Source organism: Montipora capricornis, chromosome 10 (assembly GCF_036669925.1).
Source record: "Montipora capricornis isolate CH-2021 chromosome 10, ASM3666992v2, whole genome shotgun sequence".
NCBI lineage: Eukaryota > Metazoa > Cnidaria > Anthozoa > Scleractinia > Acroporidae > Montipora > Montipora capricornis.
Window position 1 is genome coordinate 29,641,004 of NC_090892.1, and position 25,000 is coordinate 29,666,003.

The 25,000-nt window shown below is 39.6% G+C and overlaps 1 protein-coding gene across 3 annotated transcripts in view; it reads left to right on the top strand.

The window, feature by feature from the left end:
- LOC138018535 (uncharacterized) overlaps positions 1–25,000 on the top strand; it is a 71,346-nt gene that overhangs the window by 22,344 nt on the left and 24,002 nt on the right. For 2 of the 3 annotated variants that reach the window (XM_068865198.1, XM_068865200.1), the window contains exons 3-5: positions 22,572–22,661; positions 23,246–23,398; positions 23,562–23,624. In XM_068865198.1, coding sequence (XP_068721299.1) covers positions 22,572–22,661; positions 23,246–23,398; positions 23,562–23,624 — 306 coding nt within the window. The remainder of the gene's footprint in view (positions 1–22,571; positions 22,662–23,245; positions 23,399–23,561; positions 23,625–25,000) is intronic. The other variant, XM_068865199.1, reaches the window with a different exon arrangement.

Genomic DNA, 25,000 nt, shown 5'->3' on the forward strand with positions numbered 1-25,000 from the left:
TTCACGACTGGACATTCGTTTCACACAAAAAGCCTATAAATTGAAAGGTATTAATGTAATGTGGACAGTCGCCATAGTAAGCAAGCCACAAAACCTCGTGACAAATAGGACAAAGGATTGTTATGACTCAATCGCTGTTGGAGATTTTGCTGAAAATAACAGGTTTGAGCTTATCAAACCACTTTTCTGAGTGTTTTCTGGCCAAAAAGAACCTAAACTGTCCCAAACATTGCTTACAAGTGCATTCATCACAGATAAATGTACTGCAATCCAATATAAATGTATATTGTGTCGAGAGTTTGGGTATAACGTGTCTGACGAAATAGACAGTGGTTGAGGTCACACTAGAGTCTTTACCATGGTAAATTGCACAACCACCTATTTACCTTAGTAAAGCTGTCAAAGTCATAAAATATAGATTTGACGCTTTCCATGTGCACTCTTTCACATGATCAGTAAACTTATACGTGACGTCAGTACACTAAAATGTTGACTTGCCGCGAGTTCATATCGGCTGTAAGTTACTGAACTGTGACTTGGCGTGTAATCAAATTATGGATCAACAAGAGAGAGTTGTATTTTCAATTGTTCCCATTTTGCTTTTAATTCTGCTGCTTGCACAAGCGTGTATAATTCGCTTCCTTCTTACAAACATGTACAACTATTTAGATCTTGGGACCCAAGAAAGTGCAGCGGTTTTGTTAATTAACCGTAGATGGCAAGGACACAGAGAAAGAAGAGCGCGCAGGCAAGTCTGGATTTACCCTCGACCACAGGGATGGTTTGAGGAAATGTATAATAACCGGCTCCTTCGAGCCCTTTGGAAAGACCATTTCAGGGTAACACAGGAAACATTCTACTTCATTTGCCAGCTCGTTGAAAGGGACTTACAGAAAGAAGACGTGTGTCTAAGAAAAGGTATTCCCGGCCATAAAAGAGCTGCAATAGCTCTTTGGCGATATGGATGTGGAAACTCATACCGGACGACTGGGATTACCTTTGGGATAGGAAAATCGACGGTTATAAAGATATGTGACGAACTTTCAAGTGCATGTATTCAGAAGAAAGACGATTTTATTGAATTTCCATCAGGTGAAGAGGAGTTGAACTTAGCAATTAGAAGAATGAAAAGTATTGCTGGTTTACCAAATGTTGTTGGTGCTTTAGACGGCTCACATGTGGAAATCGAAGCTCCAACATCTTGTCACGAGGACAAATTTAATAGAAAAGAGAAGTATTCTATAAACCTCCAAGGTACGGTGGCTGGAACTGGTATGTTTATTGACGTTAGCACTGGTTGGCCAGGCAGCATGGATGATGTTAGAGTATTGAGATTAAGCTCCCTATATAGAAAGGCAACAAATGACGAAATATTAACGGAGCCGGAAAAAATTATGGAAGGTGTTCCAGTAAGACCCCTTATTTTTGGTGACTCAGCTTATCCACTATTGAATGAAGGGGTAGTTTCTAAAGAAACTGTGGTGCTGCGTCGGTGGGGAAGTAGTATACAAAAATTTGGTTTATCAACGGAGTTGATAATGTAAATTGACCACCGTACAGAGATTCTAAAAGCTGACGTTTCGAGCGTTAGCCCTTCGTCAGAGTGAAATATGAGGATTCGCTCTGACGAAGGGCTAACGCTCGAAACGTCAGCTTTTAGAATCTCTGTACGGTGGTCAATTTACACTATCAACTCCGTTGATAAACCAAATTTTTGTTATCCACTATTGCCCTGGCTCATTGGCCCATACCCTCAATCTGCTACCATGACACATGATCAGACGATTTGATAAAGCAATGAATAAGAGCCGTGTAGTGGTAGAACAAGCTTTTGGCAAACTAAAGTGCAGATGGAGGTGCCTACTGAAGGTCCTTGAGGAAAGTACAAGGAAAGTCCTGCTACTATACTAGCTTGCTGCATCTTACATAACATCTGTGCGTTAAGATCGGATGAATTTGATGATGATTTCGACAGCGATGATGATGACGATGACGATGACGATGGTGGTGCTCATCCCCCCAATGCACAAGGAAGACTTACTCACCAAGCCCTTACAGACTTTTTAGCTAACAATTGAATGGAATGCTAAATATCAGTATAGAACATATTCATTTTTAGTAAGATATCGGAGTGGATTTATAGCTCCACTAAAACAAAACGTTATTAAGCTGTGTATGAACATACCAATTATATCGCTTTGCGACTTGGCATGCACATAAGTTTCTTTGGTACATGCGTACATAACCAAACGTTTTAAAAAATTAGATATAAAATAGATTACACGCCTAACTGTAAAAATACTAACACCACTGTGCAGTTCAAATTGAATTCCAGCTAAATATCACAGCTGCAGTTGGCATTTAAACTCCAGCGAATTCAGTAAAAAATGAAAAAGCTAGGTCAGGTTTTGGAGGAATTTCCTGCCTTGAGGACCTCGCCTAATTCCCTAATTGCACTAGTCTGCTCATCTGATTTCTTCAAATATGAGAATAGCTGGTCTCGTTCTTCTTCCCTCCTCTTAGCATTCTCAGTCTCCACTTTTAAAAATTCTTAGTAGGCATCTTCTTCCTCATCAGCAACATACTTGCGTTGTTTGGCTTTCTTTCCTTTTTTGCCTTTTGCGGGTGTTGGTGGTGGCGGGGAGGGTGATTTGGACGATGACGCCTTACTGGATAACGAATTGCAAGGACGCTTTGCTCTGCTAGGTGTTTTCTGTGGAGGAGTTGTTGCCTCCTCTTCATGTAGAGCCCGCTTGCGATTCTGAGTTACGCAAGCAGAAAGGGGCGCATCGAAGGTTGAGTCGTTGTCATCACTTTGACTGGTCTGTAGACTTAGGTCACTGGACGGACTCTGCGAATACAGTTCACTCGAGATGGTACTGGTGTCACCTGCATCAATAGGTTGGTCATTGGTGCCTGCCTCTACTACGTACTTTTTTGTCACTGTGTCCCGAGTACCCCATATCTCGTCTAAATCCGCAAACTCCAGGAATCCTTTGATTTCTTCGCTTTCTTCCCCGGTAGCCTTACTTTTGTCTTAAACATTTTTATACTTTTTATTAAGGTTTGTAATTTTGTCACGACATTGCTTTGCATCCTTCTTCCCTGCAAAGGAATTCATTTAGGTGCTTTCACTGTTCATGCGTTTTGCGGTTTTCTCCCACATAACATCTTGGCTTCTTCCGCGATCTTTGCGCTCGTATTCCTGGTGGTATACTGTTACGAGGATTTTAACTTCTCCCTCACTCCAACGTGTTCTTTTGCGTGGATATTGTAGTTTTGCGTGACAACTCTGTTTGACCTGGCGTCTCAGGGCCTGAGCTTGTTTGGGATGAAAAAGCCTGTTTGTTCGCACCACCAGGCAATTCTTGTTAGTGAAACCTCCCAGGGATTGTATCCCAATACACATCAAAAAGCATTGGGCCTAGTGGAGGTGCGAATCATCAGGTGGAGGGATAACAAATGGAAACGAACTGCTCAGGGCACGAGGTGCTGACGTTCTACGAAAACAGAGCGAAAAACCAAATCATTAAAATGTAAGATTTGCGTAGCTTGCACTAAAGTAATTCACATGTCCATTTTCCCTGTACTTCCCTTCGTAGACGTTCAAAAAGGTTTTTGCGGGCTTTTTACTATTTATTTGCTAAAGACTACACTTACGAAATGGGTTTATCTTTGCTCTTTTTGGATTGCATGTTTTAGTCACTTCGACATAGGATATAAATTTTTCTTCTTATATTACTTTTCAGGGTTTGGAATATAAAAGCAAAACAAAATAGATCAACTGTTGTACCATGCCAGGAACATCCCATGCAAAAATTACCTTCAACCCACAAAGCCTTAAGACTATTTTGAAGAGAATTTTCATGTGTACTGAATGGCTAAGAATAAAGTAAATCCACACTTACCTAAAACTTGTAAAGGATGAACAATTTGCGCTGTTGAAATCCATGTTCGCTCAAACACATGCACCAATGAGCGGGAAAATATATTTCATGTTTATAAAATATGAATCCACAAATGTATTGTAATTACTGGGTTTGTCCAAAAAGATGACAAACTGTCAACAAAGCAAGCATTGTTTAGATGAACAAGAGATGTACCCACCTCTTTTTTTTGGTAACTAGATTATTATCTGGGGTCAAGTCAACTTTGTTCTTGCTGCTGATGTCAGGGCAACTTACCAGAGTTGGGTTTACCATGGTAAACTGAAAATTGGGGGTCACCTTTGCGGTGCCGTTAACCATGGTACCTCAACCAGCAATGACAAGAAAACTAGCCAATGATGTCTGCTGTTAGCTTGAATGGCGACATTCAAACTTTTTCAGGCCTTCTTCATTTTTTAGTGAGTTTTACAAAATATGTGAGGCAGCGAGGCATGCATTAAGAAGGAAAACGTTACCTGAAAGCTAACCATGGTAAATAAGCATCTTGTCTCTCGCTCTATTTCTCTGAGCTTTTCTTTGTGGCAATTTGCTGTTCTTCTCCTTTTTCGGCTTCTCTCAGGGCTTTCTTCGCTTAAATTTCTCAAATTTTGTGGCCTCTTCTCCCGTGCTCATTCCTGCTCTTTATCCCTTGGCTTGTCACTAATATGATTTCCCACCAGAAAAATGCGGGTTTCCAAATGCAATGCTGCCACATGATTTCACAGGTGTGTGTGACTGACAACAGTTGTCTTCATTGCTAAACCCAGAGTTGAAATGAAAACGATAACGATGCTTGGTAACCACACAGGCATTTAACAAGGAAAGTCTGGACATGGAAAAGGTCACTTCTGCATCAGCTGTGCGTGAATATCATGTTTAGCAAGACGTTGGAAGCCATCGATCAGAGAAAAACTTGTTGCTAAATGAGAATTCAACAACCGCATGGACAAACACGCCATGAAAGTAGTATAGTGAGGGGGAGATTCCATGTCAGTTAGAGTTAGACTGCTCAAACAAATTGCAAATGAAATGCTTAAAAGAACTACATCCGGGTTTAGAACCTGAAGATGCAAGCAAACGGCTCCTTTAGGAGCCACCACTTCTCCAGAAAGCAGTGATCAACAACAGGTTTCAATACTGTATGTTTAATCTTTAGATACTGAAGGTTTTCAGTTCAATTTGTGACCCCTGCAAGCCGGTTTACTCCCTCTGAAAGCAATGGTCTCGTGTATAAGCCGCACCTGTGATTTTTGGCTCAAAACCTAAGCAAAAAGGTGCGGCTTATACGCAAGTCCTTACAGTACCCGATTAGAGGTCAGTGTCCTCATAACCAGTCTCCCACAGTATCCTCCTTAGAAAGCTGAACTATACTCTAATGAAATCCTTCAAGCAGACATTAACAAGACCTAGGCATGATTCAAACCAATTGGTCGTTTCTCTCCCCTAATACATAAATGACTACCTTTGACTCCTTGGCTGCATCATAGATTGACCTTGGGGCATGGGGGATAGTATGATTTGACAGTGCATGCTCTGTTGCACATAGGGCAATCATAAATTTGAACTGCAGGGTGTTTCACATATCCTCTTACCTTAGTGTCTCCATCTTTTGCAAGGTTCTCTTTAATGCCTGTACAACCACTGGAAATCACCGCTACTTGCCCATCATGTCACACACAGGTTTTGCAACTTGGTGTGCCCTTTCATCTCAACCCTTACTCCCACATCTTGAGACAAGCACTTACTAAATGCCAACAGTCTCTTTGCCGAGTAATGAAACGTAAAAGCTACTTCCTGCAGGGTTATGTTTCTCACCAAGGGCACCTTACAGGCATGACCAATTGCCAAGTTCAAAGAGTGAGCCTTACAGTGGACATAAACCGTGTCAGGTATGTGATGCCTGATAATTGCTTGGACACCTCTGTGATTCTCTCCCATGTGTGCCGCCCCAACATGGCCCAGTGTGTGCTTGCGGTCAACATCCAGGACCTAGCCCTGCTGGTTCTCTAGAAACCTCTCAGCCAGCACCTGACCAGTGGTACTCTCAGTCTGTAAAAACCCTACAAACTCCTCCTGTACCTGCACTTTCTTGCTGTCCTCTTGCCTGTGTACAAAACAAACACAAATAGAAAGTTTCTCCATTGTGTCACAATCTGTTGCCTCATCTGCCAGAAAAGCATAGTAGGGGGGTGCATTACAATTATTAGCTAGTGAACCATGGATTTGGTTTGGGGCAAAGTTATATTGTCTCGTTTTGGATTGTTGGATAGGTATATTTTGCTTTTTTCTCCGTGCCTGGAAGGTGAGTGGCTAGAACTGGATCTGTTTTTGTCTGAAAGTTGAGCAAAACGAGGAAGCTGCTATTGTTTCTGTATCCTGTGAGAGCTATGTTGTGTTGCCCACACAGTAGAACAATGATTGTACAATTTGAGGATCTGACTATATTTCTCGACAGTGTCATTTATTTGTGTTGAAAGGTGGCAGTAAATATCATAATGCCTACCAGTAATGTCATGAAGAAAATTATCTCCCTTGTGCAGTCTGAACCGCCTTTAGGAGAGCTAAAGATACATGTACCTGATTGGTAATTGCCACTTCTTTTGCTTTCAAATAATACACAATAATTGCAGCATTGGAATATGTGAGAAATTTGTTATTTGTAAGCCATACGTGGTTTAACTCTCGCTGTTTTTCTCTTATTCATCTTGAGGGAAACTTAAAGTTGTTTAAGCTGCACCATTTTTCTTCCTTTAGCTTTGTTGAGATTTCATCTTTTTGCAGATCACCATAGCTTAGCTCTGCAATATCAGGATAGGTCGCAAAATATGTGGTGAGGGTTGCATTGATGATCTGGGTAAAGAAGTTGAATTGTGTTTGTTGTGAGCACTATGAGGAGGTTTGTCGTGTCACATACTTCCTTTTGAGCCAATGTACTATCACATTGGGAAGGGGGATCGACTTCCTGTTGATGCTGTTGAATAAAGAAATCCTCAATTTGTCTATTATCTTTTGAAGCCATTTTTATGAAAGTGATTTGTGAATACTGGGTATTTTCAGTGTCAGCATAATGCACATGCCTTTTCTTTGGTTACTTTGCATGTGACCTGAATTTGCCTGTGAGAAAAACAGCATTTTGTCATTGGAGCGAATTTTTTTGGAGTAAGAAAAATCCGCATTCTCTAAAGACCACTGATTAAGGTTTATGTAAAATAACACTATTTATATAGTTCTCTTGCTGATTGATCAATTGAAGTCAAGCATTTTGAATGATCAGCATACGTCCATTCCTCTTTCTTTCTTACAGTTAAGGGCTCACAGCTCTCAAAAGCTGCTGTAAGGTGGAAATAAACAGTCAACTCCATTTTTGTGATCCCCAAAGATCCCCAAAGGTGAGCAGCAATCACCGCAGGAAAGAGTTCTTGGTATGCGATAGATTGCCTGGCCTTTTCCTTTAGAGTCGATTTCAAGCTCGGTGCGCAAATGGCGCCCTTCCCCGCACCCCCGGGACAATGTTGTGTTTTTAAGGTTTTCTACGAGCCTTGTCGACAGCGGTACAACATTGATTAGGGTGTTGGAGGGAGGGGTATCCCGGAAACATACTTTTTGGACAAGTTTTCTTTGCAAACAATGAATGTGTAGTTGCCAGTGTGCTCTGTTGGCAACTGTCTCACCTAATTTTGTCACCGATTGTCTGTTTCAGAAAACTTCCTTTATACCCTTTATAAGGGCACCTATAGTCCAGTCTGACCGTCAATATGACCACATGAGTGAAAGACTTTTTACAGGTCTAAAAAATTGTGGATAGTTTATTATTCTCGTTTTCGAGTGTGAAGAATACGTTGTCCTGTGGGAAGCGAAGATTGTGACGTAAGTGCAAAGGACCTGTTCACATTTGCCTTCTTTTATACGCTATTTGTCAGTAGAGTTAAAGTATGGATTTGTTAAAGGGTTATGCCTCTAACTCCAATTCATCAGAAGAAGCGGATTTTGTTGGTCGAATTGGTGTTACAGATGAACGTGAAACAGACATGGTGGCTGTTAATACAGCCGGGGAACACATTTACTTTCCACGCTCAAATTGTTACGTCAGTGCAAAAAGACTTTCCACCTTGTCGCAGATGCTTTGCAGAGCTGGTTTTGGTGGGAAATGAATGTTTTTGGGAGTAAAGAAACAATATTTTCTCATTTACCACGAGTAATCACGAGTAACCACAAGATTATTATAAAAAGATAATGTAATCATTCTACTTGTCAATTATGGTTACTCGTGGTTACTCGTGGCCACTCCTCCGCGGTGTTCCTAAAATCAGAGTACGGCACTGTTTGCTGTTCTTTTTTTGTCCCAGGAGTTATCAACTGTCTTTGCTATTTATATTTCCCTCTTTTTTATGGGTCATATTCCTTGTAACAAGTTGAAATGGAATTATGTATGGTGAATTTCAAAAGGGAATGATAAACGTCATGCAATGTTCCGAAAGTACCACTTTATTTCAAGGTATGTCAAATCCAAAACACTGCACAAATCGTCTTGAAATTGTCATTATTTAGTACGATGTCCTTTCTCTCAATAATAAGGGTTTGTGGCATGAACTTAACTTCGCTGGACGTTCGACATCCACATTTTGGCCATTTATATATGTTCTGATTCCTATATGACATGACAACGCGTAAAGATGCTATTGAAATGTGTTTAATTTATATATTAATGCAAAAAACGCTTATCAGAAGTCGTCATTACACTTCATACAAAGTTTTTTCATACAGACAATCGGCGTCAAAATTGTTGAGACACTCTTATCCTTTAGAGTCGATTTCAAGCTCGGTGCGGAAATGGCCCCCTCCCCCGCACCCCCAGGACAATGTTGTGTTTTTCCTGTTTTCTACGAGCCTTCTTGACAGTGGTACAACATTGATTAGGGTGGGGGGTATCCCGGAAACATACTTTTTGGACAAGTTTTCTTTGCAAACAATGAATGTGTCGTTGCCAGTGTGCTCTGTTGGCAACTGTCTCAATAATTTTGTCGCCGTTTGCAGAAACTGCTGCCACCACTGAAGGTCAAGACGAAATTCCTGGTTAATCCGAACAGGATGGTCCTTGTTACGAAAGCAGCACAGTAAATCAATAAACTGACGGAGAAAGCCTCTCCCTGGCCAAACTACCTTAGTGGCATGGTGCAAGTGGCCAATAAGGGACTCCAATTCCCGCTTGCTGCACCAGCCACGGGGCATCCACGAATGAATGAGTTCTCCCATACCAATGAGAGAACTTTTGGACAACAAACCGCAAACTCAAACAACTTGACAACTTTATTGCAGCAAATATGGCCTGACCTACAATCAGCGACAAAATTGTTGACACAACCATTTCTACCCCCTATGACGCATTGGTTCTATCTTTTGCCTCCTTAAGTAGTCCAATTCATCCCCCTTTCCCCCAAACAATGTTGTGCCGTCATTCCTGTGACATTTAGGTACAAACTGGCAACATTGAATGGGGAGGGTGGGGGGGAGTCTTCTCAATAATTTAGAGCATGATTCAAAGGATAGTTGTATTTTGCACTTAAAATGCACTTTTCACACACAATGTGTCAATTTTGTCGCTGATTGTCTGAAACAGATTTTTTGTGGCATTGCCATTAGTCGTTCATTTAACGCAGCAAACCTTACCTACTGCGTTATTTGGAGGAAAAGAACAGTTTATGCCTTAGTATTGGGTTACATTTATTTATTTCCGTCATTATAGAGAAACATTTTTTTCTTAGTCCAAATAAGTTAGGGACGACGAACATGCAGTCAGTAATTTGAGCCACTCAAATATTTGACGCTGCGAGTCACCTCATTATCTTGCAGTTGTCTAGTAAACAAATTTCAGCGTCCTATTCGAAAGATCTGAAAAACATGGAAATGCTGAATGGTTATGACACTGATGAGTTATCATCAGAAGAAAGCAACAAGGAGATTTTAGAAAGGCAAGTGTATTTGATAACCTACAGCCAAACGGATGAAGTTAGATTCCCAAGTAGGAAATCATTTGCAGACGCGGTATTGTTTTCATGTAACGATACACCCGCAAAGGTTGTTCAGTGGTGGTGTTGCCTGGAAAAGCACTCCTCAAATGTGGCATTTCTGTTCCTTTTCGACTATTCACTCCAACTATTACAGTGCATGGCAATACGTCACAAAGCGTGGGTCATCCAGATCTGGCAGTAGGAGAATGCGTGAACAGTTGTAATGGTCAATGGCTAAGTTGTGCATGCGAAGTGTTGCAGTGTAATAGAGTAGAAGAAGGCTATTTTGCTGGGCAAGTTTACGAACTTTTGGAGAAGGGTCACGGGAAATGTAGAAACATAATGATCGTAGGTGCAGCTAATTGTGGGAAAACATTTCTTCTCAACCCACTGAATGTCATTGATAACACATTTTAAAACCCAGATTGGACCAGTTTCGCTTGGGTTGGAGCAGAGAAGGCAGAGGTACTTTTCTTAAATGACTTCCGATGGTCCTCGTCTGTAATACATTGCCATGATTTTTTGCTTCTTCCAGAGGGCCAGCTGGTGCACTTACCAGCCCATAAGTCGCATTATGCAAAAGACATTGTTTTCACTGGAGATACACCAATTTTTGCGACAGGAAAGAATACCATTGTCTTTGTAAAGAACAGTTTGTTGGACGAGAAAGAGACATAAATGATGAATGTGCGCTGGAAAATATTCCACTTTCATGCGCAAATTCCGAGAGAAAAACAAAAAGAACTGCCAGCCTGTGGCAAATGCTTTGCCACTTTAATTTTGGGTGAAGAAGAATAGTTTCAATAACCGTTATAGATTCCTCATGGTTAACCACGGTTAACCATAAGTGTAAAATGATACTACAAGTAGTATCTTGTTTATAGTTGTGGTTAACTGTGGCTGATTGTTGATTCTACCACTTTTTTCAACTCTTTCAATGCATTTTGAATCTTAGAGAAACGATATTGATATCTTGTGCATTCTAAGTGGGCATTTTAGTGAAAATATGGAAGAGGAAAAAGATGAAATAAAAGAGATCATTGTAGATCAAGCGATTGTGTACATGTCACACAAAATTGTAACGCCAAACATAGCGATGTCACAGTATTTAATGTCAAAGGTATTTTTCTACAAGTTTTTTTCCATTTTCATGAAAGATTAGTTGCATCAATGTTTTGTATGTGAACCTTTATTCCAGATTATTGTGTCAATTCTGTTGTTCATTGACGCGATGGTATTATCAATGAAATTTTGATCGAGGTTTTTGAATGTTGTCATAACACGTGCTGGAAACTCGTCATAGGTTTCGAAGGTGACGTTCTTTTTTATAGCATCTTGTTGTAGCATCCTTTTTACGATATGGAAAATGTTCTGAATCGGATTTAAATCCGGGCTTCTTGGTGGTATAGCCATGAGCTTTGCACCTGTTCTTCTCCAGGCAGCACGAGGGAGTGCACTGTTCTGACTGGGATCGCCATCTTGAATAAATAGCTTTGAACCCTTCTGAGATCCTTCAAACATTCTCTCAAACTCCCTTTCAATCAGTGTGCTAAAGTAGTTCCCTTTAAGAGAGTCATATTTTTCACATAGAATAGTGCCTTTCCCATAGCTTATTGCCACGAAACATTTCACTAAACGCCCTCCTGATCCGCAGTGCAATCCTTTTCCTGTACAACAAGGAGCTAATCCCTCTTGAGGGTTGCGCCAGATCTTCCCTCTGGGAGCGCGGGCTTGATCTAAAGGATTGTACTTGTGTATAAAACTTACTCCAAGGTAGAACGCAATATCTTCTGTCCAAACATTGTCGTGGAACTCTGTCTTCATTTTTTCGCAAATTGTAGATGCTTTTTAAAGTCTGTGTTTAGTAGAACACCCTTCTTTTGACTGTTTAAGTACCGATAGCCATTCAAGTGAAGGGAGCGTTGCACTGTTCTTCAAGAAACCTGTGAAATATTCAAATCCGCCCTTTCCATAAGTCGCTTCACCGTAAAATTACCATCTTCCTTCCTCAAATTGGTTATGCAGCGCAAAAGGACACGTTCCTGGCGTTTGCTTAACTTTCTTGGACGACTGGGGCCTCTCCCTTTCTGTTGCACTTCAAAAGTTCTCCTCATTTTTGGCCCGTTTACAATTCTATAAACAGTGGAATGAGACAGTTTAAACTTTTCCATAATTTCAGATTGTTTCAGTCTTTCGTACTTTTGTGCAATGCACACTAGTGCACGAGTTTGATCCGGGATTTTGCCATGATCAACCATGTTGTGAACAGTTTGGAAACCAAAAAAAAAAAAAAAAACAGTTTGGAAACCCAACCAGTCGATTGTAACGTCACCAGAAAATGACATAATCAACCCTAATTAGCGGGTGGTGTGTGAGGCCCAGACCCTAAATAAATTAATAAAAAGTACTAATGGTGTAGTCACTTTCATGTTACAACTGAGTTGGAAATGTAATTTCTTGTCAAGAAATGTGCGATATTATAGTTCGGACAATCAGTGACAATATTGTTCACATATTAACCATTTCTACTCCCTATGATGCATTGGTTCTATCTTTTAGCCTTCTTAGGTAGTCCAATTCATCTCCCTTCCCCCCAAACAATGTTGTGCCGTCGTTCCTGTGACATTTAGGTACAAACTGGCAACATTGAATGGGGAGGGGGGGGGGGGGAGTCTTCTCAATAATGCAATGCTTCTGGTTTTCAAGGTGGACAAGGGCACGGAGGAGGGAGAAGCAGATCTGTGTTGCGATCATGTAAAGACGTTTTGTAAAAACAACATAAGCATTCTGACGCACAGGGGAAACCCGCACAGGTGCTGCAGAGATAGGCAAACCGACACAAAGCAAATTGTGCCGAACAGCAGCCCCTGTTCCACGACCGGAAAATGACCTGAGAGGAGTCAGCTCCAGATGGTTCAGGTAGCTGGCTCAAGGAACCACCAGACCCAGAATGCACAGAGGTCCCAGCAGCATGAAAATTGTAAAGTTGAACGTTCGTGGTCGACCAGTCCATGAGCTTCATCACCGCAGCGTGCTGGCGGAAGGGCTGATCGTATGCCAGCCAACACGACCACTGAACTGGTGGTATGTGCGCAGGATGAAAAGATTGTAAGAAGTTAAATCTTTCCGGCGTTGGGGAAAAATACAACGTCAGAATCAGCGTGAAAAATGCAAAGGCTTCGGACCAGGTCACAATGTCCTTGATGCGTTGGCGTTGCTTTTTAGCACTTGGCAAAAACATTTACTGCCCGTCCAGGAATGCTTGCGACTCTGGCTCAGTCGGAACAATGTTGACTGAAAGCAAATCCCCCAAATCCACGTACTTTCTGGCAACAATTTGGCTGACTGTTTTCGCTGGAATTGGTAAAAAACCAGGGCCAACTACAACCGGCTGTTGGAGTAGTGGTCCCGATGGCAGGTTTGCAGCCAAAGTGCTGTTGCTGAGTGGCACTGGGACAGAAGTGCCCGCCGTGATCAACGTGCTTGAAATCGGTGAGTGCGGGGTTGCAAAAGTGGCAACAAAGGATTGCACAGTAAAATTAGACCTACCTTGCATGGCTGAAGGTGAAGATGTTGCCTGTTGCTCCGGAAGGGCACTCTGCAAGCAGAGCCTCCTTTTATCTTTTTCTTTACTGAGGAGGGGAAGAGAAGGAGAAAAGGAGGCTCTGCCCAAATCATGTCAACTCTTTGAAGCCGCCACAGCCCAAACTTCTGACTAGTCAATCTTGTTTTTTACTCGTCAAATCGGTTTTTCCAGTGCAAGTGTCAATTTAGTGATAAAACCAATGGTTATAATTGAGCCCGCTGTACCATGAAAAACCAAGATGGCGGCGAGATCTGAAATATTAGTGGTGGTATGTGCGCAGGATGAAAAGCTTGTAAGAAGTTAAATCTTTCCGGCGTTGGGGAAAAATATGACGTCAGAATCAGCGTGAAAATTGCAAAGGCTTCGGACCAGGTCACAATGTCCTTGATGCGTTGGCATTGCTTTTTAGCACTTGGCAAAGACATTTTACTTCCCGTCCAGGAATGCTTGCGACTTTGGCTCAGTCGGAACAATGTTGACTGAAAGCAAATCCCCCAAATCCACGTACTTTCCGGCAACAATTTGGCTAACTGTTTTCGCCGGAATTGGTAAAAAACCGGGGCCAACTACAACCGGCTGGATGGCGGCGAGATCTGGCATATTAGGCTTGGGTTCGAGACTGCATCCTGGCAACATGCTCACATAAAGATCTTACTCGATTCATGCAGAGAGTTTCTCGAGAACGCCAAAATCGAGCAAGCAAAAGAAAGGCTCTGCTAGCAGGGTGCAGAAGGGCAACTCCAGAAGCTAAAAAGGTTGCCGTTTGCTGCGACAGGCTGGGCGATGGAATGGGAACATCCCTAGAAGCTGCTTGTAGCTTCACACTAACTGAATTTCCAGGCAAATTGCTGGAGCTAGAGCCAGGGCCTTTTTCTGCCGCTAACGAGGCCTTCACGGCATGGACAATTACAGTGATTAGAGTGGGATCATAGACACTAGCAGCAACAACTGGAGCGGAAACTGTTGAAGATGTTTATGACGCCGAGATTGCCGCAGAAGCAAACGATGAAGGACCAGTCGACTCGGCGTGCAGAAGGGTATCTGATGACGAGCTCTCGCCATCCAAACTAGCAGCCAAACTATTAGGGAATTTAAGATTGAGCACTACGGTTGAATGACTACGGTTGGACGAGCAGGAGAGGTCTGGTTCTTGTCGATGGTGGATTGGATCGAGTACAAACCATTTGGCGCAAAAAAAAGAGATTTAAGATTGTAAGCAAGCAAGCTGCTACGGTTGAATCACTTATCGACGGCCATCATGTGAAAAATGTCATTTCATGAACTTCGTGAAGCCTTAGTTTGCGCTTTTTCTGATGGAGTGATCACTGAAGAAGAGTTTCTTCACTGGGAATACGAGCCTTTCAGCCTCGATAACTTTGACAGCAGTGAAGCTAGAGCTGAATTTAGAGTAGGCAAGGGAGATATCCCTTTATTGGTTAACGCTTTACAGGTCCCAGAATATTTGCGATGCCCTCAAGGAACAGGTAAAGCTGTCCATAAATTCACTTGTCTCATTTTGTTTTCATAAGTGAGATCAATGAACAAGTCTTACTAAATGCACTAACTGTCAAAACTAAAGCAAATTTGACAGCAATGAAATAAATGTTTCTTTCAAAATCAGGTGAAGAAGGACTATGTTGACTCTTAAAGCGACTAGCCTACCCTTGCCGTTACCATGATCTAATCCACCGTTTTGGCCATCCAGTGCCGGAGCTTTGCATGATTAGTAATACAGTCCTCAACTGGATTTATGAAAACCATTCTCACCGATTAACTAGCCCTATATCAAGAAAAGGGAGTCCTCTAGAAAATTGTTTTGGATTTGTGGACGGAACTGTACATCAAATTTCAAGACCTGGTGATAACCAGCATGTGGTGTACAATGTGTACAGTGTACAGTGGTCAGTGGTCGTCGAACAAGATGGCTGCAAGATTTGAAGCTCTAAGATAAAAGAGGAAAGATCAATTTTTCGTGTACTTTTTTCTTTTTATATCTACGTAATAGTATGTTGTGATTTTGTGTTACTATGTCGTCAAATAAGCGAGGAAAATCGAAGCAGTCTGGTGAAGCATTAGAGGAGGATTTTGAAGCGTTTGTTTGTGAATCGCTGACAAACTTGTGCAGTGGTCAAAGCAGGATTATGCAAGATATCTCGAAGCTACAAGATAAAGTTCGGGGGAATGAAGTAGCCTTGGACGCGATATCCAAAAAGTTTAACACTCTTAATGAAAGCCTAGAGGGACTCAAGGGCGAGCTCCACGATGCAAGATGTAAAGTAGATGAAGTTGAATGCACTGTCAACAATTATGCGAAGCAAATTGAAGACCTGTATGAACGACTCCTGTCCCTTGAGAGGTATTCGCGAGAATACAATCTTCGTTGCAATAATGTTGCTGAATCTCCTAGCGAGGACTGTCGCCAAAAAATCCGTGACATCTTATCTAATCAGCTTAATATCGAACCAGTAATAGAAAATGCTCATCGAATTGGTCCCCGAAGTGACAATAAACCTAGAACGATAATATGCAAGTTTCTTTATCGTCCGGAAAGGTTGAGAGTCCTTCAAAAGAAGCGTGATCTCCAAGATGGTGTTTGGGTGACTGAAGATCTAATTTGGGAGGACAGAGAAAAGAAGAAAAAGCTTAAGGATGTGATGAAAGTAGCTTTTGAAAGTGGAAAAAAACCGAGATTTCATCGAGGGAAACTTTACATAGATGGAGCTATATATGGAAATACCTAGATGCTTATTTTATGGTCAGGTTTGTTGAAATTTGTAGTTATTTCCAAGCTTGAGCCACAAAACTTATAGATTAATTTCAGATTGACTGATGAATAGTGATGCGAATGACCCAGATTTGAACATACAGTCTTTTAATGATCATGGTATATACACTGTTGAGGAGTTAAATGAACTTTCTAGTGTAGTCCGACCGCAACTGTCGGCTCTCCATCTAAACATTAGAAGCTTAAACAAACATTATAATGAGCTATGTAGTTTTTTAGATACCATATCCATTCAGTTCGATCTAATTGCTTGCTCAGAAACGTGGATTGCGCCTCAAGTTGATACAGACTGTTTTGATATTCAGGGTTATAACATGCTAATGGACAATCACTTGTTTTCAACTGGGGGCGGGGTTGCATTATACTTAAAATCGAGCTTTGATTATTCTCTGAGAAATGATTTAAAGATGGATTGTATTGACAAATGACTTGTTAATTGGCGTTATTTATAATCCTCCTGGCAGATCTCAACGTGAATTTCTCGAGCAATTTGAACATGTTCTACATGCCATTTTTTTGTCTAAGCGAAAGTGCCTAATTTTAGGTGATATTAATATTAACACACTTGTTAGAAGCGCGATTGCAAAAGAATACCTCAATCTGATTCATTCTGAAGGCTTTAATCCCTTGATATTTGAAGCTACACGTAGTACCGAGACAACAATAAGTTGCATAGATCATATACACTCCAATTTCGTATCTTCAAGTTCGAGCAGTAGCATTGCAGTCGAGATAGCCGACCATTTGCCTGTTTTTACTTTTTCTTATGATCCCACACTAAGCCCCTTTCCCGATATAATTGAAATTAGAGATTTTAAAAAGTTTGATAAAAATGCTTTCTGTGATGCACTGAGGTGCGAAGACTGGTCGCCTGTATTTAAGTGTAATGATGCGAATGAAAGTTTGACCAGATTCCTACATTCCTTTAATAAGATTAGTAATCGACATGCACCACTCAAATCGATCAAAATTAAAGGCAAGACTAATAAACCTTGGATAACCGGAGGTCTGCGGAAATCAATCAAACTTAGAAATTATTTGTATAAAAAATGGTTGACAACCCGTTGCATTAGTTATTATAATCAATATAAAATTTACCGTAATAAAATTGTGGCAATTAACAAACTTTCTCGCTCATTATATTATGCTCGGGTTTTTAAAGACTCTCGTAATACTAAGAAAATGTGGGATAACGTTAACCTAATAATTAATAAAAAGCGTCCATCTTCTCACATTGATAATTTACAAGTTGGTAATAAAAATCTACAGCAACCAGTTACGATATCAAATGCTATCAATACGTATTTTCGTAACATTCCAACTGAGCTTGCATCAAAACTTCCCACTACAAATCGCCGTTTCTCGCATTACATGAAGAGAAAAAAGGGTAAGTTTCACTTTAATAAAGTCAATGAAGTTGAAGTGTTCTTATTGCTAGAAAATATTGATACTAGGAAATCAATTGGGGTTGATAAGGTCCACCCTTTGCTGTTATCTTCCGGTTCGCTGGAAATATTTAAACCATTGACATATATTATAAACTTGACACTTGAACAAGGTATCTTTCCTGACAGTTTAAAAATTGCCAAAGTCATCCCGATTTTCAAACAAGGATCTCGTCTTTTGTGTAATAACTACCGGCCTATCTCAGTTCTTCCAGCTCTAAGTAAAATATTTGAGAGATGCATTCTTAATCAATTAACGTTCTATCTTACTATTGAAAATATCTTGATACCTAACCAATACGGTTTTAGATCTGACAACACTACAACTGACTGTTTAGTAGATTTAATAGACGAGATAACATTAGCCCTTGATGAAGGATGTTATGCTGTATCCCTATTTTTAGATCTAAGTAAAGCTTTCGATACAGTCAATCACTCGATTCTGTTGTCTAAACTAAATTTTTATGGAATAAGAGATGTTGAAAACCAATGGTTTAGGTCCTATTTAATCAAAAGGAAGCAAAGAGTGTATGTTAATGGAGCTGAGTCTAGTCTTCTTTCCGTAAATTCAGGAGTGCCACAAGGGTCGATCTTGGGTCCTTTTCTTTTCTTAGTTTACATAAATGATATAGTAAATGCAACTAATTATTTATCCTTAAGACTATTTGCCGATGATACCTCCTTGACTGCGACTGGTAGGGATCTCGATGCATTGCTACACCTAATAAACTCTGAATTACCCGCTATTTATGACTGGCTATGCTCAAATAAGCTAACTTTAAATTTAACTAAGACAAAATATATAGTATTCCAACCACGGCAAAAACTTAATTATAATTTATACACCCCTCTTAAACTAGCGGATCAGTATCTTGAACAGTCTCACAGTGTTAACTACTTAGGATTAATTATTGATTGTTCCCTATCATGGCACCATCATATTGATTATATTAGTAGTAAAATCAGTAAAAGCATAAATATTATTGCAAAATTAAAACGTCATGTACCCAACAAATCTTTAACAAGTATCTATTATGCACTTATATATCCTTATTTAACTTATGGCTGCGTATTGTGGGGTAATAACTACGAAGCTGCCATATCTCAAGTGGTAAAGCTGCAAAACAAAGCTTTAAGAATCATCAATGAGGTACCAATTCGTGAGCATATTACTCCCCATTATGTTAATCTTGGCCTAATTAAATTTCCTGATATTGTGAAGTTAAAAACTTGTCAACTATTTTATGATCTTATCGTAAATAACAAACCATCAAATCTTACTCTATCTTTTGTATCTGAGCAACATAATTATACTACTCGAAGCACATCTTTACAGTATCTAAATCCCAGTTCCTTTAGAACAAATATAAGGAAATTCTGCGCGACAATTATTGGATGTTATTATTGGAACGATATTCCTCTATTCATTCGTAGTTTGTCAAATAAACATCTATTTAAAAGATATCTCTTTCAGAATTATTTTGCTCAGTACTAACTACTGCACCCCTTAACTATGTGTTCCTCCTTTCCTTTCGCTTATTGTAATTATCTTTTATCTTAAAATAAAATGTAACTTAATTTAAAGGGCATCTAACTAGTTTACCTATATCGTTGCCCTTCTCCATTTATTTCATGTAGTGAGCTTTTTAGACCTTGTAATTCTCTAAGTAAATGGGGAAATAAATAAATGAAATGAAATAAATGAAATGAAATGAATGGTCACAAACGTGTGCACGCCATAAAGTTTCAGGCAGTTGTGATCCCCAGTGGTTTAGTTGCTAACTTATATGGACCCGTTGAAGGACTGCGTCATGATGCTGGGATGCTTAAAGAATCAGGGCTTCTCAACATCTTACAAAGAAGGGCAGTAACACCTACTGGAGATTTTCTTTACATTTATGGAGATCCTGCCTATCCTCTCCGACCACATTTGATTGGTCCTTACCGTGACAACCCACTGACCCCACAGATGAGGGCGTTTATTAAAGCCATGACTGAAGTTAGGGTATCCGTAGAATGGCTTTTTAGCGATATAGCTGAAAGCTTTAAATTCATAGATTATAAAAAAATCTCAAACTTGGGATGAGTGCAGTAGGTAAACAATACATTATAAGTGTTCTTTTCAGGAACATCCTTACATGTTTGTATGGAAATACAACTTCTAACTTTTTTGAGGTAGAACCCCCCTCACTGTTGCAATATTTGGCATAGAAATGACATATAAGTATCCTAATATGTACCAGAGAACTTTGATGAGGCAGATTTTGGGGGAATTGAGACTCGCTGCTTCAATTACTTATACACAATTTTAATGTAAAGACACTTTACAAACAACAAACCCATGTTTGAAAAAAAAGGTTTTTGTATTACTAATTTTCACTGTTCTTAAACTTGTTATTTCAATGTTCACTAATGAAAATCCAGCAAGTGCACAGCATGAACAAAGCTACTTATCATTTTGGTTTAGTTTACATACAACTGCAAGCATTAATGTTTGCATTTGCTGCATCTGTTGCTGCTTCATTTGTAACTGTTGCTGTATAAGATCCTGGCGCTTTGCTTCAAGGGAAGCCATCTCTCGTTTATGGGCAATGTCCTCCCTCCTGGCTTCTGATTCCTTTTCAGCCATCTCCTTTTTAAAACTTATTTCTTCTTTCCTAGCTTCTTCCTCTTTTTCAGATCTGACTTGAAGAAATTGTAGAGCCTCGCTTGTCCTTCTCCTTCTCTTTTGAAAGTGTTCCCTAACGCTCCTCTGATCTCTGGGTGAATCTTTGAACGCTTGTAAACAGTTTAAATTGTCTGCCACCTCTTTCCATTTTTGCCCTGCTAGTTTCCTGCTTCTTTCAGCAAAGTATAATCTTTATCGCTTGTCCAGCGAAAAGTTCCACTAAAATGCAAATGATTTAAAATCATAGGTTAACATGTTATGACTGTTTAAGATCCTAGTTTAAAACTGAGTGCCGAAGATGAGGTTAGCTAGACACATATGGTTTAAACAGATATTATTTAAACTTAACAAGCTTACTTGTTGTTTCTCGCAGCGGCCGCTGACGTAGTGACCCTGTCAAAAAAGCCAAAATAATTTTTAACAATAAGCAAATAAACAATTAAAAACATTCGAAAATTTCAACCTATTTCATGTAGCGATCTACTTCAAAGCTATTGGTTTACTTACGAACTTCCACCGTGGATATCCATGCTTTCACTCCCACACCGCTTCATAAACTCTGAAAATAAAACGAAAAAAAAAAGAAATCAGTGTCACTTCTTTAAGAAACAAACGAACCTTACTGGAAAACTCAGAAAATAAATCGAAAAGAAAAAGAAATTTGGTATTTCTTTGAGTAACATACGAAATTCTCACCTTTGAACTCACACGTCGTAGATCTTTGACTACAGCAAGAAAAGCTGTAAAAACTTACCGTAGTGAAACACGACGGTAAGGAAAACACCATCCCATAACTTTTACGCAGGTGAAAAAAGATTAACCCAGATCCTGTGTACTCGTCCAACCGTAGCTGTTAACCGTAGTCTTAAATCTTAAATTCCCTATTGTTGGTTCGACGAGCAGTCATTGTACAAGCAGAAACAGCAAGCAAGCAAAAAGCAAAGCACAAACTGGCACGCAAACAGCAAGCTATTGGAAAAACACTTTGCGAAGAACTGCAAGCCAGCAACTGCGTATATAAGTCACAAGATGCCCCTGTGAGAGGTATCGGGCGACCCCTAGTATAGCTGGGGAAACTGTTGACCAGCATTGCTTCGAGGTTAACCTTTCCTAAATTACATTTAGCCACATATAAACTGTCAACTCCATTTTTGTGGTCAAAACTATTTCAAAGTTCTATATAATTTGTTTGCTTTGTTAATAGCCTTAAAGCATTATTAATATACAAAATTGAGAGGCGTTCTTGTATGTTTCAAACGAAAACGTTGATATAGGGGGAGCGGGGTTCGCTATTGAAAAGTAAGCAAAAGAAAACACCACCTTATCATAGAAATTGTTGTTAAGCTCATCCTTAAGGTGGCTGGAACCAGTTTCACTACTTTCAAAAGACCTTATTAGAAGGGTTGTCCCTATAACACTGTATCACATAACAGCAATGTTATGGTGATATTTTAAAACTGCGGATAGTTCTTTCTCAGATTGCTAATTACTATTCTACAATAAAAATGAGGGTCACCAAGTTCGTTTTTGAGATATAAGCAAGTAAAGAACTAGAAATAAGGTAAAGAAAAAAAATGTGGGGGGTGTTTTTCGAGAGCTTTCATGTTGCCATGGTAACATATTACGTCACAATAATGGACATATTTTGTTAAGCAATAATTCGTGTTTCATATGATACCATAACATTGCTGTTTCGTGATACAGTATAGTAGTGATAACCCTCTTAATGAGAAGTCTCTTGGAAGCGGTGAAACTGGTTCCAGCCACCTTAAGTAATGGCTTAAAGGCCCCTTACTGCCCTGCCATCAGTAGCTGTTTGTCTGAAGGATGCAGTTGATTCTGCATGATCATCACATCTCGATTCTTCTCTTGTATACCTTTGAAGGTTATCAGTATGGTGTGTCCTCTACCCATCAAATGGAATGATTTGAACTTCTCTCCCCAAGTTGAATCTGAGTTTTACCTTTTGAACATTCCTTTCCATTAAGTATACACCCTTTGTGGGACATCTGTTAATTGAGCTGGATCAAGTTAAACATTGAGAGTTGATTGTCCTTTTTCATTCTGTTTTGTTGCTTTGTTTTCACAGTGTGAGTTATTATTGTTGAAGTCTGTTTGTTGTAGCTATTAATTTTTGTATTATTTCTCAAAAGGCATTTATTTCCACTATGTCTGAAGTAATGGATTTCAACCATGCCAAAGCATCTAGTCTTTTGAACTCTCTTTTCCCGTCCATAGAGGAGGTAAGAGCTCACCTTGGACTGATATACTGAGAATAGTCGAAATACTCTCAAAACCTCATGGTTTGTGTGAACATTGATATAAGAGATCATTGTTGTCAATCAACATTTTTAGAAGGTTAAATTTAGGAAACTGTAATGTGTGTTTATTTTTAAACAGGCTTAGTGAAATGCGATTTTTGTTTTCGTTGTTTACTGCATTGTTTTTGTATAGCATTTAGTTTACACCTCACTAAGAACAGATGCAAGTCAAAATGTTTTCGTGAAGTTTATTGGTTTAAATGTAGTTGTGTAAAGGAAACTTAAAGAAAACGCCTTTGGATCGTTGATAGAACATGTGTTGAATTTATTCTAAATACATTTGTTTTTCAGCATGTTTTCACATGAACATTAACAACGTTGAAAACTTCGTGACCTAATGTGGCTATTGTTTTAAGCACTCAGAATTTTTCCTTGTATATCCAAGTCAGTGATAGATAGATTCATTCATAATTTAATTGGGCAATTATTTTACCTTTGGTTATTTGTTGTTCAATTAAGAAGTGAGATGTTTTCACATGTTTTCATTGTTGACCCTTATTTTCAAGGACATAGAGATTAAGTCACACAAATATTGGAAGCGTCACATTAGAGTGAAAAAAAGACTTTCACGACTGTTGGTAGAAGATGAAAGCCGACTTAGCTACATGAGAAATTATTTGAAGTATGGCTCCTGTGAATGCCTTACAAAGGTTATAAAGGTGAAGTTGCTGTTTTCGTGTCATGTGAAAGCCTCAACATTTGCTTTACTTTGGCTCCCTGTCGCCTCTCTCAGACTTTCCAAACTGCCATAGCTCCTTCATTGTTATAATGATGAAGTCAACCTTTATGCTGATGTTTTGATTATTTCCTGTTTTTATTTAGGGCAGAGTTCAAAAGTTCAATGAAGTGGTGACTCAGCATGTTGAGACCCTTGGAGATACTAAGGTAAAAATGGTTTTTAAAGATTGGGTAGCATCAGTGAGTCGTTAATTAATTTTGAATGAGTGTCTGTCTGACAAAGCTCATTGTCTTGTGACCAATCCAATAGTTATTTGCAAGTAGAAAATTTATTAACTTTTTGTCGTTTGCTCTTGCTTCGAAAGTTACCAATTCTCTTTTTCTCAGAATGCCACTAAGGCAAGACCAACAAGCTCTAAACAGACCGTTTCAGAAATAATTTTCATCTCGCCCATTTGGCCACTCCCAAACTATAGTACACGGGAAACAACTCCATTTTACAGCATGTGTATAGCACAGGAAACATTCAGCTTTAGTAAGAAGTGAACTTTATTGATTTGGGTCCATAGTGTTTCACCGCAAGGGTCAAGGAAGCTATTCAAGTGAAACTTCACCCAACCATGTCAAGGGAAACAAAATTCCAAATTTATCATGCCCTTGATCAAGGAATGTAGGAGGTTCAAAAGGGATTTTATTCAGATAATTGTGAAAGTAGACCCTATTACAAACAAAGCTACCATTGAGAAAAAAATGACGAGCTATGATAAGTCAATCTCATCTCATTAAGATTAACAGTAAGCAGGTTTTCCTTGGTAATCTACATCTAAAGTGATTATTATATTAGACAGGTTATACTTGGCTGTTAGTTTTGAAACCACCTCACAACCTTTTCACAATGACTGATTGGTTGAATAATTCAGTTGATGTACCTTGGAGCTATGCATGTAGGCAGAGTCAGACAAATATATAACTGTGTGTTAAAACTACTGCAAAAGGCTGATGCATTCTGGCTTTATAGAAGCTGAATCAGTAAGTTTAAAATGGTATTAAAATCTACATACACCATACACCAAGTGTTTGTAAAAGCCATGGAACAAGCAACATAAAATTGTACAGGTGATCATCAGCCAGGAATCGTTATTCTATCACCACTGTCCGTAACTTAAGACATTTAGGCATGTAGGAGCAACGTGACTACATTACTTGACATCTCATTGTTCAGAAGTGCCAACAGAAACTTGATGTGAGCCCCCCAATTATGTAACAACTGTACAGTACAACCCATGAGAAAGCCACTTAAAGGCCCCCTGTGGGCAAGCATCTGTGAACTCTCGCATCAAAACATACACTGTTGCTTACCTGTTGAACTGGTTAATTCTAGCACTTTTCCAGTGGGTTACCAACAGCTTTTCCAACACCTTCAACGCTTTCACCAATGCTTTCTTCAACACGTCCAGCGGTTGTCAATTTTTCCAATGCCTCATGCTTTCCAACTGCTTTTGCAATGCTTTCAATGAAGAGTGCAAGTCTAGGTAACTAATGGATCTTCCTTCCCTTTCTTGTCATGAGAAGTGTGCATTATA